Below are 20,979 nucleotides of genomic sequence, written 5' to 3'. Positions count from 1 at the left end.
CGATACCTAAGCTTTGGGTATCGGCCGATACCGATATTTATCCGATACCAGTGCATAAAAAAAAAAATTAAAAAAAATTATATAAATTATACTTTTTTTTTTTTTTTCAGATACTGTTATACTGTTTTTTAGTAATAACTAGAACGTATGGTATTTATTCAACAACAGGTGATTGTATAGATTTGTATTAGTATCATTAATCAATGAGTATGGGCTGCAGCACTGCAGATATACCCTACTCCAATGATCCACACGGACATTAAACGGTGTTGCACTCGCTACTCAGTGGCTCTGCAGATATACCCTATTCAGTCTGTAAGCTAGTGGCAGATAGAAGTTCGTTCATGTTGTGATTTTTGATGCAAAATAAATATTCAACATTCTCTTTTGAAACTCCGCCTCAGACTCTTATCCTTTGGCACTTGCTGTACTTTGCTTGCAGGTCTGCAGCCATTATTGCTGGATTATGTGAATAGCACCAACTTTAGACACGGTAACGTTATCAAGCTAAGCTAACTGACCTAGCTCGCCTTCCCGCATCGACATTAAGATAACGTTAGTAATAGTCAGCTAACGCTAGTCCGTAGCTACTTAACTTAAATACAATTCACCGTGGGTGCATTATTGTTGATAGACGGTCACGGACAGTGTTAGGTCCTGGAGAAAGGACAGGCGATCATCTGATTTGATGTAACGTTAAAAGCGGATGTTGTTCCAACTAGCTATCTTTCCAGCTAATGCTATCATAACACCAGCCAAACACATCCCGATTCCCGTCCGAGCTCCCCGTCACACCGCACTGTCGGGGACAATGGAATTTAAGAAAGTGTATCTGCTGTTAAAATGACACAGCATCACACTTTAAAACATGTTCATTTTATAATCCTCACTCTCCGCAGGACTCGGCAGGAGATAAATTACATCATGGGATCGGAGGCTAGAATTTACGTGTACTCGCCGATACCGATACTAGCATTTTAGGCAGTATCGGCGGCATTTCCGATACTAGTATCGGTATCGGAACAACTCTAGTACCAACCTGCTCATCGAAAGCAGTTAGGGGTTAAGTGTCTTGCTCAAGGACACTTCGACATGCTGCCCGGGAGGAGCAGGAATCGAACCGGGAACCTCCGGATTACCAGATGACCACACTACCTCCCGAGCCACTGGCACCCCTAGGACACAAAGGCGACACCTTAACCTTGACACCATTCCACTGGCACCCCTAGGACACCAAGGCCACTTCTTAACCTTGACATCATTCCACTGGCACCCCTAGGACACCAAGGCCACTCCTTAACCATGACATCATTCCACTGGCACCCCTAGGACACCAAGGCCACTACTTAACCATGACATCATTCCACTGGCACCCCTAGGACACCAAGGCCACTCCTTAACCATGACATCATTCCACTGGCACCCCTAGGACACCAAGGCCACACCTTAACCATGACATCATTCCACTGGCACCCCTAGGACACCAAGGCCACACCTTAACCATGACATCATTCCACTGGCACCCCTAGGACACCAAGGCCACTCCTTAACCATGACATCATTCCACTGGCACCCCTAGGACACCAAAGCCACACCTTAACCTTGACACCATTCCACTGGTTCAGCTCTCATGTCGTCTCATTGTGAAATCCATTAGTGCAGCCTTTGATTGACTGATAGACTGTATAAGCCTGTTTCTTGCCCGCAAATTATATAGTACGGTGGAAATGTACAGACTCGATCAGCAATGTAATGGCATGTGAAGTGTTTATGTATGTAAATCCCGTTCCAGGGTATATATTTATGATAATGACACGGTAGAGTGGCCTGGTAGTGTTGGGAGCTGAGCAGTGTGTAATTACACTAATGCTCCACTGAGTAATGGCCCACAGGGGAGACCTCAGTTAGCTAGCGTTAGCTTCAACGATACACATCGCGCTCGGGGTGCTGTTTTTCTTTTTGCATGTTTGTGTGTGTGCGTATGCATATGCGTGTGCGTGCGCGTGCATGTGTGTGTGTGTGTGTGTATCTGTGTGTGTGTGTGCATGTGTGTGTGTGCGTGTGCGTGTGTGTGTGTGTGTGCGTGCGCGGACTGGCCATCGAGAAATTTGGGAATGTTCCCAGGGGGCCGGTCCATCTCCACTTGCAAGGGCCCCCCAACCTCTCTTGTTTTTTTTCTTAATTTCTTTTCTAAACAGACATATTATTTATAAATTGTCCGCGTTGTTGGTGCGACACATCAAATTCTGCACCTTTCAATGTAACAGCGGCCACTGGCAGTTTCTATGTATGATATGTCTATAGGTCACACAGCTGGTTCCAGCAGGCTAGTAGTAGGAGCACGGGACGCACCACTATCAGTCTCACACACCACAGGATCAATATACCTCTTTCTTGTTTATAAACATACCGTGTGTTTGAGCCAATCAGCAATACCAACTGAGTCACCTGACTAAGTTGCCCCCTACCTGCGCGAGCTGCTGCGCTAAAAAAGTATGACAGGGCTCTATGGAGAAACCATGACACTCGCCTGACTAAAAGTTGTTTCAAATGAAAACGTCTGGATGTCATTTAGCCAAATCAGCATGGCTGTGAGTGTGAGTCTTTCACCTTTTACATATCTAGCTTTGGTATGGATTGATTGTTTATATCACTAGCATGGCTAACAAATGCAAATATATTGTAGTCTGCCCCATTGTTCTGACCAGGATTACGTTCCTTTTTGCACAGAGAAAGCCAGAGATTTTTTTTTGAAAATCTTTGCTGGAAGATGCCGCAAAATGTTCATGACATGTTCAGTCATAAATCAGTTTCTGTTGGTGATGATGGGGAGAGCAGTGGAGAGAAAGCAGAGTGGAGAGAGGGGTGCTGTGTCACATAAAATGTACTTTACTAGCTAGTCTAAACTAAAGCGAAAAATGATTTATGTTGGCCTTTATTTAAAACTGTCTCGGTTATTTGCCTAGATATAGGCAAATAGGCTAGGATAGCTGGCCACTGGCGAGAGGTGGCTAGCTACCGGCTGATGCCTGCCAGCTAATAACTAACGTTACAATGAATACAAACAATGTTGCTAAGTCCTATCATATTTAATAGTTGGCAACCAACAGTCCAAATGATGTCTGTTTTAATGCCATTTAAACAAACAGGTGCACCTGAGTCAGAAAAAGAAAGGGAAAGGATGGAGGTGGGAGAGGCCTTTGCAGGAACCAGCATCATAGAAGAAACTGCAGGTGCAATATTGAGTGTAATGGCCAAAACGGATTTAATGTGCAGTGGATTTATGTGACCAGGGGGTGGCGCTTCTTTTATATAAGCGTCAGGTACACCTGTATGAAGGAGGAGTTTGACCCGGAAAGGGCAATGGTTTTTGACCGCACGACGCAGGTCACAGGTCGCTGTTAGAACACGCCGCAGGGCGAAATGTTTGTATGTAATTAGTTATTGTATTCATTATTATATAATCAGTTTAAGGAACAAAAGCGAAGATATTCTGTTTGCACGGTGAAGCAAATAAATATCATTTTCCAAGTAGAGCTGCCTGCATTGTATCATTGGGACACGGACGGTTTGGTATCAGATCAAACAAATAGAACGGCGCGTCAGCCAGTACCGGCCAGATCCTCTTAGGGGCGCTGTCGCAATAATGGAGTGTGCCCTGTGGCTGAACGGTGGACAATTTTTTTTTACTGTCAATGGAGTTTTCAGTTAGCTCGATTCTGGATGTGCAGCCTGTAGCTTGGATTACGTTTTGGATAGCAGATTTCACTATGCAATAAGGGGATTTATCATCAGCCAATGGACATATCGATCTACCAGATGGCGATCGATAACGGAGAAATGCTCGGGGGGATCCCACCGGCCCACGGTAAGATCTTTTTCGCGTAAAGTACATCCCGATCGGGCCTTGTTTTGATAGCCATCCATCCGATCAATGAATGAGGCTAATGAGGCTAACGCGGTTATTGGTAATCAATCATCAGAAACGACGTCCCCCGCCCCCCCCCCCCCCCCCTTTCATGCATACATGCTTGAGGATTGTGCCGATCATATGCAGTTTGAGTTATTTCTGTAGCATATGTATAACGGAAATGCCATTGGATATAACGGTAGTAGCTATTAGCCCTTTATCTCGCCTTCCAGGAAATATCCTAGCCGAAATCCTGTATAACGCTTATATTCACGGCGCTATAAAATGAGAACGTATTGATGAAAAAAAAAATTCTTTAAGCCATTTTGAAGGGACGGTTTATGGTCTCATTTGACAATTAGAATGGACAGATAGCAATACTATAAAGTATAGATTTAGCTCTACAAACAGCCCCACGTCTGTTTACATTTGCCGGTCCTCTAGAGATTTATTAGACGCATCCCAATGGCCCCGAATGTGTTAAGGGTAAGTGTTTGACAAGTGGCCCGAATTTTAAGTTAAGCCATACCTAACACAGTTATAGACTCTCTGTCTCTCTCTTTCTCACACACACCCACCTCCTCCTCCACCCACCTCCCCCTTCCTCCTGCTCCTCCCACCTCTACCCTTCCACTCGCCCTCCCCTCCCCCTCCTCCACCCCCCTCAGCCCCCTACCTCCCCCTCCTCCACCCACCTCCATCCCCTCCTCATCCTCCTCCCCCCCTCCTCCCCTCCCCCTCCTCTACCTCCCTCATCCCCCTACCTCCCCCTCCTCCACCCACCTCCACCCTCCTCCTCATCCTCCTCCCCCCCACCTCCACCCTCCTCAACCCCCTACCTCCTCCTCCTCTTACCTGGCAGGAGACGGACGCTCCAGTAGACACGGAGACAATGTTCCTCACGCCGGGAGCCTCGGATGCACCTGCAGGACAGCAGAGGGGTGTGGCGGGCCAGCAGGGTGGCCTGGCTGTCCAGGCACTCGCCCGCCGCCTGCTCCCCGAGGGGCGAGATGGCGGCGTCGGCCGCGCACAGCTCCAGGCCCCGGTAGAGGGCTTCACACCGTGGGTCAGTGACACACACGCGGTGGGCCTCCAGGCAGTCCATGCCCACCGAGGGTGGGGGGAAGGGGAGGAGGGTCGCCGAGGAGGGAGACAGACCTAATGAGGAGGGGGTGGGGTGGGGGGATAAAGAGGTGTCAGGAGAGGGAAGAAGAGTGTGAGAGAGGTCAGACCACTAGACCTGACAAGTCATTCGATTTTCTTCAGAAAGACTCACATAGACCTGGCCCTGGATAAGCAGTGCAGGCTGTATGTCACCACACACAATACAAAGGTAAAGGGGGTTGTCTTAGTACATTGACACCAAGCTCATACTCTCTCCCTCCCTCCCTCCCTCCCTCTATCTCTCTCTCTCCCTCCATCTCTCTATCCCTCCCTCTATCTCTCTCCCTCTCTTTCTCTCTCCCTCCATCTCTCTCTTTCTCTCTCCCTCCATCTCTCTCTCCCTCCCTACCCCCCTCTCCATCCCTCTCTCCCTATGTGTCTCTCCCTCCATCTCTCTCCCTCTCTCCCTCTGTCTTTCTCCCTCCATCTCTTTCCCTCTCTCTCACTACCCCCTCTCTCTCCTGGTTCTCTAACACAAGGCTTTAATAGTGTATGATTATAGGATCTATGGAAACATCAACATGGCTCATGGGACTTGTAGCCTTCAGTGAAAATGTATTGGTGTGCCGACACTTGCAACCCCACATATTATAGTTTATGTTTGACTTGCAGCCTTAAGACTGAATGAATTGTAGCCTATTCCATAACTGCCTATAGTAATTTTCATACCATGGGCTGGCTCAGTAACGATTCAATGAATGTGTGGGTGTTAGGTGCTGTTAGGTGCTGTAGGTGTTAGGTGCTGACTGGTATATTAGTGTGGTGTACGGACCCGGTGTTAGGTGCTGACTGGTATATTAGTGTGGTGTACGGACCCGGTGTTAGGTGCTGACTGGTATATTAGTGTGGTGTACGGACCCGGTGTTAGGTGCTGACTGGTATATTAGTGTGGTGTACGGACCCGGTGTTAGGTGCTGACTGGTATATTAGTGTGGTGTACGGACCCGGTGTTAGGTGCTGACTGGTATATTAGTGTGGTGTACGGACCCGGTGTTAGGTGCTGACTGGTATATTAGTGTGGTGTACGGGCCCGGTGTTAGGTGCTGACTGGTATATTAGTGTGGTGTGCTTGTCCCAGGTGAAGTCCTCGCTGAATACTGAGGAACTTGAAGCTGCTGACTCTCTCCACAGCAGACCCCTTGATGTTGATGGGGTCCAGCCTTGCTCCCCATCTCCTGTAGTCCACAACCAGCTCGTTGGTCTTATTGATGTTGAGAGAGATGTTTTTCACCTGGCACAGTGGTGCCACATTGTCAACCTCTCTCCTGTAGGCCGTTTTGTTATTGTTGGTTTTTAGGCCAATCACAGTTGTGTCATCGGCAAACATAATCACCATTTCTTATTTGTGTGCGGCTATGCAATTGTGGGTGTACAAGGAGAAGAGGAGGGGGCTCAGGACACAGCCCTGGGGGACTCTTGCAGCGGTCTGACAGGACGTCCAGAATCCAGCTGCACAGGCTGTGGTTTACTGCTAGATTCCTGAGCTTGGTGTCGAGTCTGGCGGGAACTATGGTGTTGAATGCTGAACTATAGTCAACAAATAGCATCCTCATACAGGAGTTATTTTCCTCCAGGTGGGTGAGGGCACCGTGAAGTGTTGTGGCTATTGCTATGTCCGTTTTGCCAGTTTGATTAATTAACGGACAGGTATGATTAATCACATTCATTAACATTAATTGTGGTCCCGTTCCATGTTGGTGTGTCACAGCATGCGTAATACCAGGGCCCTGGCACTGGCACACCTAAATTATGTTATTAATTACACCTGTGTTTACCCTGCAATGACATTCCTGGGAGTCCACATCTCCAAGTACCTCTATTGGACCCTCAACACCTCAGCACTGGTCAAGAATGCCCACCTGTCTCCTCAGATGATTCTGGTGAACTTTTACTGGTGTTCCATATAAAGCATACTCACCAACTGCATCTCAAAATATGGTATGGCAACTGCACTGCCTCTAACCGGAAAGCACTGCAGAGGGTGGTGAAAACCACCGAACGCATCACTGGTACATCACTCCCTACTATTGAGTCTATCCATCACAAACGGTGTCTGAGGAGGGCATGCAGCATTGTCAAGGACACCTCTCATCCCAATCATGGACTGTTTGCCCTCCTCCCCTCCGGGAGACGCTATAGGAACCTCTGCTCTACGCTCTTTTCGTTGTACTTTACTTGTGCTGTATAATGACAATACATTTTAATCTAATCTAAACATGTCAAAATGGCTGCTGTGTAGCAGGCCCTAGTTATCACACAGTTCCGGAATATCTACCAAGTCAAGTCAAGTCAAGTCAAGAGTTTTATTTGTCACGGCATACGAGTATACAATGAAATGCGGGTGGTCTTGCCCGCAACGATGTGCAATACAGTGGGTACAACATATAATAGAATCCAATAAAAAATTTTTTTTGCAATAACAGGTAACAGGTAACATGGTGTGACATCAAAATCGGTATCTGTACATAGTTATTTACAGAGCATATAGGACATGCTAGGTATCTTTGGTAGTGCAATACACTGTTACTGTTGCTAATACTGATTTAAAGTGGCTTTTCCTTTTGGCAATAAGTGTGAGTGTGTGCGCATGAGTGTGTGCCCGCTCATGTTGAAGTGTTAAAGTGGCTGCTAGTGTGTGAGCGTGCACAGCGTGCGTGTCGTGTGTGTGCTCATGTGTGCTTATGTGTGGATAGTTCAGTGTTCTGTGGTACTCAATGTTCATTGTTCAGGACTCTGATGGCCTGGGGGAAGAAGCTAAGCCTAAGCCTCTCTGTCCTAGTAGCTGGGGTTCGCAGGCGTCTGCCTGACCTCAGCAGCTGAAACAAGCTGTTATTGGGGTGGTGGGGGTCTTTCATTATTCTGCAGGCTCTGGATTTGCACCTCTTGTTGTATAGAACCTGCAGGGGAGGTAGTGCAATACCCGTGGTACGCTCGGCTGAGCGCACCACTCTCTGTAGGGCCTTCTTGTCCTGTGCCGTGCTGTTTCCATACCAGGCAGTGATGTTTCCGGTCAGGATGCTCTCTACCGCTCCTGAGTAGAAGGACTGAAGTATCTTCCCCGATACTCTGAACTTCCTTAACTGTCTCAGGTGGTAGAGGCGCTGTTTCGCCTTCTTTACTACTGTGTCTATGTGTGTTGACCATGTCAGGTCCTCTGAGATGTGGACCCCCAGGTACTTAAAGCTGCTCACCCTGTCCAGTATTTTACTTCATTAATCAAACATACAGATATATAAAACATTAAAAGATGCTGAGACGACAAACGTGGCAAAAACATGTAAAAGTGATTGTTGATATATGATGTGCATGAAACATCAACACAAATGTTTCTTGTAAATACAATGCTGTCTAACTTTGCAAGTTAAAACGTTTTCCATGTTATAAATACTAGCTATAGAGCACATATTTTGTTTCATGCCTTTGAGATTATGTACTAAAAAATAAGAAGAAGAAGAAGAAGAAGAAGAAGAAGAAGAAGAAGAAGAAGAAGAAGAAGAAGAAGAAGAAGAAGAAGAAGAAGAAGAAGAAGAAGAAGAAGAAGAAGAAGAAGAAGAATTTAATCCCATTACATGGCCATGAATGCTAATAAAGTCTATGTTTACTGTATTCAATTATATTATATTCTGTCTCTGAGCTTGAAAAGGTCATAGCACTGATCGGCTGTTTAGGATTTGTTGTGAAAATAAACAGAATAGGAGATAAAAGGCCTCCCTGTTTTGTTCTTTTTCAGCTGCATAAACAGAATTTCTCTTCACACATTGAATTTCTCTATGCATTCCAAAACCGCGTTGTCACCATGTGTATGTGTGTGTGAGTTGTGTGTGTGTGTGTGTGTGTGTGTGTGTGTGTGTGTGTGTGTGTGTGTGTGTGTGTGTGTGTGTGTGTGTGTGTGTGCGTGTGTGTGTGTGTGTGTGTGTGTGTGTGTGTGTGTGTGTGATACGCACGCCCATGTGTGTGTGTGTGTGTGTGTGTGTGTGTGTGTGTGTGTGTGTGTGTGTGTGTGTGTGTGTGTGTGTGTGTGTGTGTGTGTGTATGTGTGTGTGTGTCATAAGGTGTGGCTAAATGCTAGAGCTTACACAGCTTGATATTGAATATTGAGCAGATCCCTTCTTATTCCCCACCAGAAAATATTATATGGGATGCAATGTAAAAGGAAACTCTTCCAACAACCTTCAGGGGTTCTTCAAGGGAAGCATAAAACTGTAAAGGAATCCTGTGTGGGTTCTCAGAGGAACCCTTCAGAAAATGTTTTTCAACCAATCTCCCCAATATATTAACTTTAAAAACACTCAGGTATGTGGTTTTCAACTGCCCCAAAATTAAAGAACAGAGAATATATGTTAGATGATAAAAATGTATTGATGATGAAATTGATGATAAATGCAGTTTAATCTGTTTTGGTGTTTAACTTAGTATCACTGCTATTCTTAGTAATGAAAACGTGAATTAAATGCTGGTGGACTTAAAAGTGGAATGTGCCAGGACAGTTCAGCTCATATTTATAAAACAATGAATGAACATAGGTCAATGAACAGGGTATTTTGTGAAGCCATAAAATTATGTGTTAAAGATTAGGCATCATTTATGTTCTATTGTTCCTAGCAGGTCTGAACCAAAATGTAAACCTGGGTTTCAATCAATGGTTCTCTCTCTGACAGTGGCGGCCGGTGGGTACTTCGCCACTAGGGGCGCTATACCAAACATTTTGCAAACATGTACAGTACAGTACCACGCAACAGACTCATGGCAAGACGTGAGCGATTCGACTCACGCTCACGGCAATGAATCAACTCTTATGAACGAGTCGCTCAGCTGTTACTACAACAACACACAACCAGTCAAATAAAGTATAGTCTAGACTCTAATTCACAACTTGAAACACAATATATAAATAGAAAAGTTAGAAACAAAACTCGCCCGTCTCCAAACACAGGCAGATCTCTCCCTCTCTCCTTCTCTCTCTCACACACAGCGCGACGTGGAATCGATTTGTTACACAATCAGACCTATTATATACCAAGAATAACTTCAGTATGAGTACAGGGTTGTACACATATTTTGCATATTGTTAAACGAGCCAAGGCTAGCTATTAAACTATCGATATGAATAGAAAATCTGGGACCCTGATGTAAACAAGACAAACGTCTTTCTCTGGTCTGCATCCCCTTAACAATTGTGTGTATTGAGCCGTACTGTGTTGTACCCATTCTGCAATCTGTTAATAAAGTTCTCATTCATTCATTCATTCAAACATAGACGATATTGAACAAGCCATAATCCACGTATTTTCAATCCGAGAGAGCTGCAGTAGTTAAATCAATGAGCCATCGACATAGTCAGTGTGGTGGTAACGTTATTATTGCATCCAAGATTGATACACGGCTGGCTAGGCAGTTGGTAGTCATAGTCTTGTGTTATAAAATAAATAAACAATCAGCAATGTCTCGCTTCATGAATAGCCAGCAGTAGCCTAACAGTACTGCTCCTAAAAAAAACTATTTACAAACGTTAACGTTAACCACAGAGAGAGAGAGAGAGAGAGAGAGAGAGAGAGAGAGAGAGAGAGAGAGAGAGAGAGAGAGAGAGTGAGAGAGAGAGAGAGAGAGAGAGAGAGACTCACTGTTTAGTTTAAACGTCCAGGGCAGGAGAGCTTGATAAACGTGTATAATCCACTGATGATGTATTCCAGACCACTGTCCACTGTAGTCTGTCTCCAGACTGCATCCGCCATATAGCTTGTTAGCCAAGTGTTAGCTCGTTAGCACAACACAAGTACATTCCTTTGTCCATTTCCGCTCGAACAGACTGCAAACTACCTGGCGTTCTATCGCCATGCTCTAAGACAAACTCTAACCTTAACCAACTTTGAAAGAGTGCCTAAGCTTAACAGTCTAAAGAACTTGCAGTCACGGCACGCTCGTCTAAGACAAACAGCTGCCTGCATCATTCTCACAACAACACAACTATCTCCACCGACCAACCTAGGAATAACCTAGAATTGGAACATTAGAAATTGGATTCGGCCAATCAGAGATCGTCTCTGTGAAATTCTGCTACGGAAAAAAATACTGGCGTCGGCCAATCAGAGAGCGTCTCCGCGAAATGCGGCTACAGATATTCTTGACGCTACTGGCTAGACCGCTTCAAATTGCGCCCGGATTCCAACATAATAGTCATATTTCAACGCACAACGCGTTATGCACTGATTGGCTGTGACGGATACAGCGATCAAACTGTGACGCGCACTCAGAGCGCTATCGCGTATAGCCCGGGCCGAGAAATACGAAAAAATAAAAAAAATAAAAAAAACGTGATGTCACTTCCTGCTCTGGAAAACGAGTGTTTTTTAATTGCGATAATAACGTTATATTGTGCATTGGAAATACAAACATACTTAAAATGAGTAAATATTATTCATTTTAAACATGTTTATATTATTTATAGGTCTATAAAACAAAAAACTAAAAACTTATTTTTCTTGTTCTCTCATATAACCAGGGTAGTTCCTGAGGGGGGGCGGCGCCCGAGCGCCCCTAGTGGCGAGCCGCCACTGCTCTCTGATTTCTAGCTTTAGGAGAGAATGGCATGTGTTCGTAAAGATTGACTGAACTGTCCTAAAGCACAGGTATAACACATGTGAATTCTTCAAATATTTTAAAGAATTTAGGAATTCACTCATAGTTAGCCACTCTTCCCTTAGTGGTGACTCACAGGCATGGCACGTTGTGTAAGACCAGTTCAATCTAAGATAAGATATTCCTTGGGGAAATTCAGGCATCATACCAGCATGGGGGAGGGGGGAGGGGAGGTACAGGTATGGGCATGGTAATAGTAGAAGACATAAATAAAGGCAATAAAATATAATTATAGTACAGTAGAAAAGTAAAAATAGGTAGTGTAAACAATATAATTAACTCTGAATATACGCATATGAGCAAGTAGGCAGTGTAATCAAATGTGCAGATGAGGGTCTGTATGCCCTATCAGTTGTATTATACATTACAATAAATATGGTTACAATAAACTGTATTAGAATCTAAATATATACTATTAGTAAGTAAAGTATACAGTACATAAGGTACCTTAACTGATTATGGATTTTAGGAGGTCTGGGGAAAGGGACTACAGCATCTATGGGGCACTGGTCGAGAAAGTGAACAACTTCAAGTACCTCAGAGTCCACATATCCGAGGACTTGACATGGACTAGACAGTGTAGTGAAGAAGGCACAGCAGCGCCTCTACTTCCTAAGAAAGTTCAGAGTCAGAACTCAGAAGATCTTAAATAACTTCTACTCATGCACAATAAAGCATCCTGACTGGTAACATCGCCTCCTGGTTTGGGAATAGTCAAGTCAAGTCAAGTCAAGAGTTTTAATTGTCACGGCATACAAGTATACAATGAAATGCGGGTGGTCTTGCCCGCGACGATGTGCAATACAGTGGTACAACATATAATAGAATCCAATAAAAATACAGTGGTACAACATATAATAGAATCCAATAAAAAACAACAGTGCAATAAACAGGTAACATGGTGTGACATCTCGGTATCTGTACATAGTATTTACAGAGCATATAGGACATGCTAGGTAGCTTTAGTAGTGCAATACACTGTTCCTGTTGTTATACTAATTTAAAGTGGCCTTTCCTCTTGGCCATAAGTGTGCGTGTGTGCGGCATGAGTGTTAAAGTGGCTGCTAGTGTGTGAGCGTGCTCAGCGTGCGTGTCGTGTGTGTGCTTGTGTGTGCTTGTGTGTGGATAGTTCAGTTTCTGTGGCTCTCAATGTTCATTGTTCAAGGCTCTGATGGCCTGGGGGAAGAAGCTGAGCCTAAGCCTCTCCGTCCTAGTAGCTGGGGTTCGCAGGCGTCTGCCTGACCTCAGCAGCTGGAACAGGCTGTTATTGGGGTGGTGGGGGTCTTTCATTATTCTGCAGGCTCTGGATTTGCACCTCTTGTTGTATAGAACCTGCAGGGTAGGTAGCGCAATACCCGTGGTACGCTCGGCTGAGCGCACCACTCTCTGTAGGGCCTTCTTGTCCTGTGCCGTGCTGTTTTCATACCAGGCAGTGATGTTTCCGGTCAAGATGCTCTCTACAGCTCCTGAGTAGAAGGACTGGAGTATCTTCCCCGATACTCTGAACTTCCTTAACTGTCTCAGGTGGTAGAGGCGCTGCTTCGCTTTCTTTACTACTGTGTCTATGTGTGTTGACCATGTCAGATCCTCTGAGATGTGGACCCCCAGGTACTTGAAGCTGCTCACCCTGTCCACGGTAGCCCCGTTAATCATCAGTGGTGTGTGTGTCTCCTGCTGTCCTCTTCTATAATCCACGATCAGCTCCTTGGTTTTACCAATGTTCAGGAGCAGGCTGTTGTCCTGGCACCAACGTTCCAGTACCTCAACCTCCTCCCTGTAGGCCTTCTCGTCGTTGTCCGAGATCAGCCCCACCACCACGTGTCGTCTGCGAACTTCACTATGGAGTTGGAGCTGAACTTGGCCACACAATCGTGTGTGTAGAGTGAGTACAGCAGGGGGCTTAGAACACAGCCCTGGGGGGACCCGATGCTCAGGGTGATGGTGTTTGAGGTCTGACCCCCCACCCTGACCGCCTGGGGTCTTTCACTCAGAAAGTCCAGTACCCAGGCGCTCAGGGCGGAGCTCAGACCTAGCTCGATCAGCTTGTCCACCAGTCTGGTGGGGACTATGGTGTTGAACGCTGAGCTGTAGTCAATGAACAACAGTCTCACATAGCCCCCCTTCTGACGGTCAAGGTGGGAGAGAGTGCTGTGCAGTACCTGGGAGACCGCGTCGTCAGTGGACCTGTTTGTCCTGTATGCAAATTGCATAGGGTCCATATCACTGGGGAGGGAGGCACAAATGTGGTCCTTGACCAGCCTCTCGAAACATTTCATGACCACAGAGGTGAGTGCCACCGGTCTGTAGTCATTTGGACATGTTGGGGAGGGTTTCTTCGGTACAGGGATGATGGTAGACATCTTGAATAGGACATCATCCCAGTGAGATGTAATAGAAAAATAAGCCAAAACTCATATATTCAGCAGCAGTACTATGGAATAGCCTACCAATGGAGTTGAAGTCCATAAGCCCCTTCTCCACTTTTAAATCAGCTATAAAGAGGTGGATCATAAGTAGCAGAAGCTGGGAGTAGTGAACAAAGGGTTTCTAATATGTGTTAATCCTTTTTATTGTTTATTAAATGGAATATTAATGTATGTATGCATGTATTATTGGTATTGCACAGTTGAACAATTTGATTGTAAGTTGTATGCAATATATCGCCCCCCCCCCCCCTCCTATTGGTAAATGGTGATATGTATACCTGTTCATCTTGTGTTCAAGTGTATATGTATGTGTTATTCCATTCTAAATCAATAAACTATTCTATCTATCTATACCGCACACGACTGCAGCAGAGTGGCTCGATCAGCCAAACGCACAATTGGAGGTGGGCTTCCCACTCTCCAGGACATTTACTACCAGGCGTTGCAGGGCCAAGGTTAAGATAATAGTCAGGGACTCTAGCCACCCAAACAACCTTTAACATTCACTTTAGACACTTTAAACACTTTTATACAATGGGATGCAAATTTCTTGATTCTGATTGGCTGAAACACTTCTTTCAGATGTGGTTATTTCTCATAACACACTCCACGTGATCCCAGAACACAACCGAATTACTTTGTTTCCGAATCACTCCGCCGTTAATTCTTTTACTGAATGAAACCAAGATGGCGGACAATAATCTTTATGAATGGATGTATTGATTCAGTCATAACGACTGATTCAAAATAGATACATTTACCTGGAATATGTTACTTGTTTACACAATGTTGGATTATGTAATTGGTTTGTCATGACTCATTGTAAAACAAAATATAAATCGCGGGGGGAGTGGCCACTGGCAGTTGCAGAATCCGACTCCTCTCAGGTGAACGCGCAGACACTCTATCAGCCTACCCAGCATGTAATAGAACTCAACTCGTTATTATTGGCGCATAGATTGCAGAAATACGGGAACGGTTTGATTATATTTAAAAGGCTTTGACATTGTAAAACGGCTTTGACATTGTAAAACGAAATAAGTGGAGTTTCGAAGCTGTAAGCAGAATACAAGTCATAGGAACACCCACGATATAGTGTTCTTCCCCCTTCCTACTGTATAAGAAATAATTAAAAACGCATTGCAAGGAGAACAGAGGTTATTTGTTTCGCGTGATTTAAAAAATTGTCTTATTGATGTTGAGAGAGATGTTTTTCACCTGGCACAGTGGTGCCACATTGTCAACCTCTCTCCTGTAGGCCGTTTTGTTATTGTTGGTTTTTAGGCCAATCACAGTTGTGTCATCGGCAAACATAATCACCATTTCTTATTTGTGTGCGGCTATGCAATTGTGGGTGTACAAGGAGAAGAGGAGGGGGCTCAGGACACAGCCCTGGGGGACTCTTGCAGCGGTCTGACAGGACGTCCAGAATCCAGCTGCACAGGCTGTGGTTTACTGCTAGATTCCTGAGCTTGGTGTCGAGTCTGGCGGGAACTATGGTGTTGAATGCTGAACTATAGTCAACAAATAGCATCCTCATACAGGAGTTATTTTCCTCCAGGTGGGTGAGGGCACCGTGAAGTGTTGTGGCTATTGCTATGTCCGTTTTGCCAGTTTGATTAATTAACGGACAGGTATGATTAATCACATTCATTAACATTAATTGTGGTCCCGTTCCATGTTGGTGTGTCACAGCATGCGTAATACCAGGGCCCTGGCACTGGCACACCTAAATTATGTTATTAATTACACCTGTGTTTACCCTGCAATGATATTCCTGGGAGTCCACATCTCCAAGTACCTCTCTTGGACCCTCAACACCTCAGCACTGGTCAAGAATGCCCACCTGTCTCCTCAGATGATTCTGGTGAACTTTTACTGGTGTTCCATATAAAGCATACTCACCAACTGCATCTCAAAATATGGTATGGCAACTGCACTGCCTCTAACCGGAAAGCACTGCAGAGGGTGGTGAAAACCACCGAACGCATCACTGGTACATCACTCCCTACTATTGAGTCTATCCATCACAAACGGTGTCTGAGGAGGGCATGCAGCATTGTCAAGGACACCTCTCATCCCAATCATGGACTGTTTGCCCTCCTCCCCTCCGGGAGACGCTATAGGAACCTCTGCTCTACGCTCTTTTCGTTGTACTTTACTTGTGCTGTATAATGACAATACATTTTAATCTAATCTAAACATGTCAAAATGGCTGCTGTGTAGCAGGCCCTAGTTATCACACAGTTCCGGAATATCTACCAGTATTTTACTTCATTAATCAAACATACAGATATATAAAACATTAAAAGATGCTGAGACGACAAACGTGGCAAAAACATGTAAAAGTGATTGTTGATATATGATGTGCATGAAACATCAACACAAATGTTTCTTGTAAATACAATGCTGTCTAACTTTGCAAGTTAAAACGTTTTCCATGTTATAAATACTAGCTATAGAGCACATATTTTGTTTCATGCCTTTGAGATTATGTACTAAAAAAGAAGAAGAAGAAGAAGAAGAAGAAGAAGAAGAAGAAGAAGAAGAAGAAGAAGAAGAAGAAGAAGAAGAAGAAGAAGAAGAAGAAGAAGAAGAAGAAGAAGAAGAATTTAATCCCATTACATGGCCATGAATGCTAATAAAGTCTATGTTTACTGTATTCAATTATATTATATTCTGTCTCTGAGCTTGAAAAGTAGTATTAAAAGAACCAATATAAGGATCCACGCAAGCTTTCTACTGTGGGTACATCTTGGCGTCCCGCAACTATTCCCAAATCACTTCTATCACCGAAAATGCTTAGAAAAGAAAAGCCGGCGGTTGTTATTTCGTATATAATACACTCCACGTGACCCCGGAACCTCAATGTAAATAAACCATAATCACCCTACAAAAACAGTACTGTATTTGTAAATCTGGTATGTCATAAATGTATATGTATCTGGGCCCTGTTCCTCGTACCTGGCTAACTGAGTTAGCCGGATAATTTTCAGCATAGCTAGACTTAAGCCAGACCTTTCCGTTCCCCGACGTCGGATTGTCTAAATCGCTATGGCTCCATATCAGAACGTTTGAACCTGGTCGAGGGCAGGGTTTAGTTCAGTTAGCTCGATAACCTGCATGGCCACGCCCTCGCAAAGAAATGCAGCTCGCTTCCTGAAATATTTCTGACAGTCTAGATCCCATTATACCATTCTGAATTATGTTTTTGTGCTTCGTTTTTCTAGAGGGGGCTTTTGAAATGTAAAATAATATACCTAAAATGCTGATAATAAATCATATTCAGCCTATAGATTTACTTTGTCCTAAATAATGCACGTCATGGTTATACGGATAGGCGCTCGCGCGTTGCGACACACAGGTTATTTTAATAACGCGGAGAATTACAAATGTGAATCCCGCTGGGGTATTTTTAATGAATGAAAATATAGGGCGTTTGGCTCTGATTAGTTTCATATTCTCGGCTGTGGATGTATTTGCTTAACAGAACGCCCGGATTGTGTTTCATTCAAGCATAAATTGAAGCGTCTTTATGCGTGGACTGTGGATTATGAATTACGAGGAATCTGAATCTGTGGATTGTTGAATTATATCACTGTCACTCACACGTTATTGTGATATTGTAACTGGGATTAAAATGTCTGAGGAGATGCGCTGTTTGACGGATTTGATGACGTGGATGTGACTTTAGAAAATGAATGAGCAATTGCAAGCCTTTGACGTTTTGACGAATGAATTTGAGAAAATGCATTTATCTGTTCAAGCACTGTTAGTGTTATCTGATAATGAACATGAGGTGTCACTGGTATAAACCAAAGGTTAATCAATTAAATGCATGTATGGAATGGATGATGTCCGAAACAGATTAAAACCTGATTAATAGTGAAACTGTATAGCCTCCAAGCCTCTCTGACACCGTTATTTTGGATGTCACGTCTTGAAATCTTTGTTTATATATAAAGTACATGATACCTAAGCTGAGCGCATACAGTACTCATAAGTATCTATTAATTCGTATCAATTAGATACTCTTTGGGCTTGTTTGTATCTACTTATTCTGAAAGAGTTGAGCTAATTATTTTCGTTAGCAATAGATCTCATTTGATTATTCATTCCATTAAGCCTACTGCCAGCAGGCACATTTAAAGAAATATAATCTGATTGATTGGGGTAATGAGGGACTTAACATTAGCCTATAGATTATGCATTTAACTTGTCGGCGAGGCTATTGAGCCGTAATGTATTGTACCCATTCTGCAATCTGTTAATAAAGTTTTAAATCAATCAATCAATCAATGCCATTAGAAAATCAGGATTTATGCGATCGACACCTGCTGTCTTTTCAGGTGAGGCGGCCGCGCACAATTATCCTGAGTATCAAGTCTGGTTCGAATTAACGAGACTGAATCAGCGTTCGAGGAACAGGGAAAGCCTGGATTCAAACATCGGGTTAATTGAATCTGGATAATGGCACTTTTGATCGACTTAGTTAAACCAGGTACGGGGAATAGGGCCCTGGTCTGCATCCCCTTAACAATTGTGTGTATTGAGCTGTACTGTATTGTACCCATTCTGCAATCTGGTAATAACATTTTCAATCAATCAATCAATCATTCCAATAACAACCGCTAACTTCACTGTTAGATGGCATGCTTTGAAACACAGCACCTCCCAGCTGCTTCTAGACACGGAGGCAACTATTTTATTTTTTTTACCTACTTTTTCTGCGGATGGTTTTGTGAATAAATCTCCATTATGCTTCAATTAATGTGTGTTTATTGTATAGCAATAAGGTTGGATGAATTCGGCAATTGTATAAAAGACATTACACCACTTGTAGTCGTGTGTTATAAGAATTAGAGCATGCCTAGGGGGGGTCTAACGAATGCTCTAATTCGTATAACACACTCCTACGTGTGATGTAATGCTTAATTTAACACTACACCATATTTTATCTATTTATTACAAAAATATTTGCACTACATCCATACCTCATTTTAAAAGGTTTGCATTTTGTACCTCGTTGTTTGCTTTTTGTACTTAATTTTGTACTTTAGGTTGTACTTTAGTTTGTATATTGTATATATTATTTTATATAGTGTTTGGACCTTGTTTTTTTTTTTTAAACCTTTTTACTGTATGAAGCATATTCTCAGGGAGCTCATACAGAACCAATATGTGACAAATAAAACAAAACTTGAACATGAACTGGCGTCTGGCGTGATATATGTCATACGTTATATGTTGTTGTCCATGCCATTTAGTAGAGCCATATGAAATCCGCGTTCACGGAATCGCGGACGGAATCGCGGAATTGAGCAATAAAAATGGAATACTGTAAATAATTTTTTTTTTTTTTTTATAATGTTGTGGGACTTGTACAGCACTTTGTTCAACGTTGTCAGTGCTGTAAAGTTTAAACCTTTTAAAATCTTAGACAAACAAAACACTTTGCTTTCATGAAATATTGTAAGCCGTCATTTGAGGCTTTATAAAAGCAGCACAATGAACACAAATCTGTCAGTGCCGAGTCCGACCTCATCTTAAATAACAAACAGCATTGCTTGTTGTAGTTAACAAAGAGGCAGAGTTGATTTTGCACAAAAATAAAAAGAAATATCTTTATTTTTTATTTTTTATATAATCTAATTTTATTTTCATATTCGAATCCCATGCCCATCGAACGAAGCTTCGAAGTATTTAAGACAGCCCTATTAAATGGACTGTTATATCTTATTAAATTGTGGACATTTATTCATTCCCACTTATTAGACACTATTTCTGATGGTAGAATACGTGTACAAAGCAAAATACAGAATTTTGAAATATTAAAACGGAAAAAACGGAATTTGGAAAAAAATTAAATGGAATTTGGAAAAAAATTAAACGGATTTCATATGGCTCTACATTTAGGTGGGAGTCAGACACACTCAGTGATCAGACATTCCTAGTCGTTTTCGAGTTCTGCTGCCATTAGTTCTCCGGCTGCTGGCAGAGGTCCCTGCCCACTTTTGTGAAGCCTGATGGCCCCTGGTACGAAGGAGTGGCCGAGGCGGTTAGTGGTGTGTCTGGGGGGTATGAGTCTGTGGCTGAACGTGCTTCTCATCTTGACTAGCCCCTCATTCCTTCTCATCCTCCTCTCTGCCACCACCTCTAGTTTGACCAGCTCGACTCCCACCACGGAGCTAGCCTTCCTCACCAGCATGTTCAGTTTGTTGGTGTCCCTTGAGTTGATGTAGCCCCCCCAACATACCACAGCATAGAAGAGGACACTGGCTACTACAGACTGGTAAATCAATCTATGTGAGAATTAGGGACGGGCGTGAGTAATTGATTACTCTCATCCCGCGGGACATGAGTTGTTCCAGGAAGACAACACTGGTCAGCTATGGAGCATGAGAGCGTACCATAAAAAAGTTGTTGCGTTGAAAGCTAGCTTAGCGTTAGCTAAAAGTTAGTTTTTGTGCATTTCCAAATTGTGCTAACAACATGTCGCCCACTTTGTGTAACGTTCATATACTATTGAAACAGACATGCCATTCCATGAGCGGAGAAACCTGTTGCAAACAGAATGGAGGTAATGTAATTATAACTAATTATTATCTCATTATTGCTGCTGCCATGCGCTTTAAGATGCATTCTAAAAATAGATTTCCCTAAACAATTACTCGAGCACTACTAATGCGAGTACTTGATCTGAGAAAACATTACTCGTCCCTAGTGAGAATGCTTTGCATCTATGACATTGTGTGTCCTTAATTAGAATTATACGTTTCCTCAAAGCACCCCAAGACAATGCTTAGGAAGACTACCTAAAAGGTTCTTCTGCTTTTTATCGTG

The 20,979-nt window shown here is 43.5% G+C and overlaps 1 protein-coding gene across 1 annotated transcript in view; it reads right to left on the bottom strand.

Annotated features, from left to right (window-relative positions):
• Window positions 1-20,979, bottom strand: part of gfra3 (GDNF family receptor alpha 3) — a 187,804-nt gene that overhangs the window by 114,597 nt on the left and 52,228 nt on the right. The window contains exon 2 of the mRNA XM_084331511.1: window positions 4,766-5,068. Coding sequence (XP_084187637.1) covers window positions 4,766-5,068 — 303 coding nt within the window. The remainder of the gene's footprint in view (window positions 1-4,765; window positions 5,069-20,979) is intronic.

This window comes from Notolepis coatsorum (assembly GCF_963971535.1).
Source record: "Notolepis coatsorum genome assembly, chromosome: 16".
Lineage (NCBI taxonomy): Eukaryota > Metazoa > Chordata > Actinopteri > Aulopiformes > Paralepididae > Notolepis > Notolepis coatsorum.
This window is presented reverse-complemented; position numbering and strand designations above follow the sequence as displayed.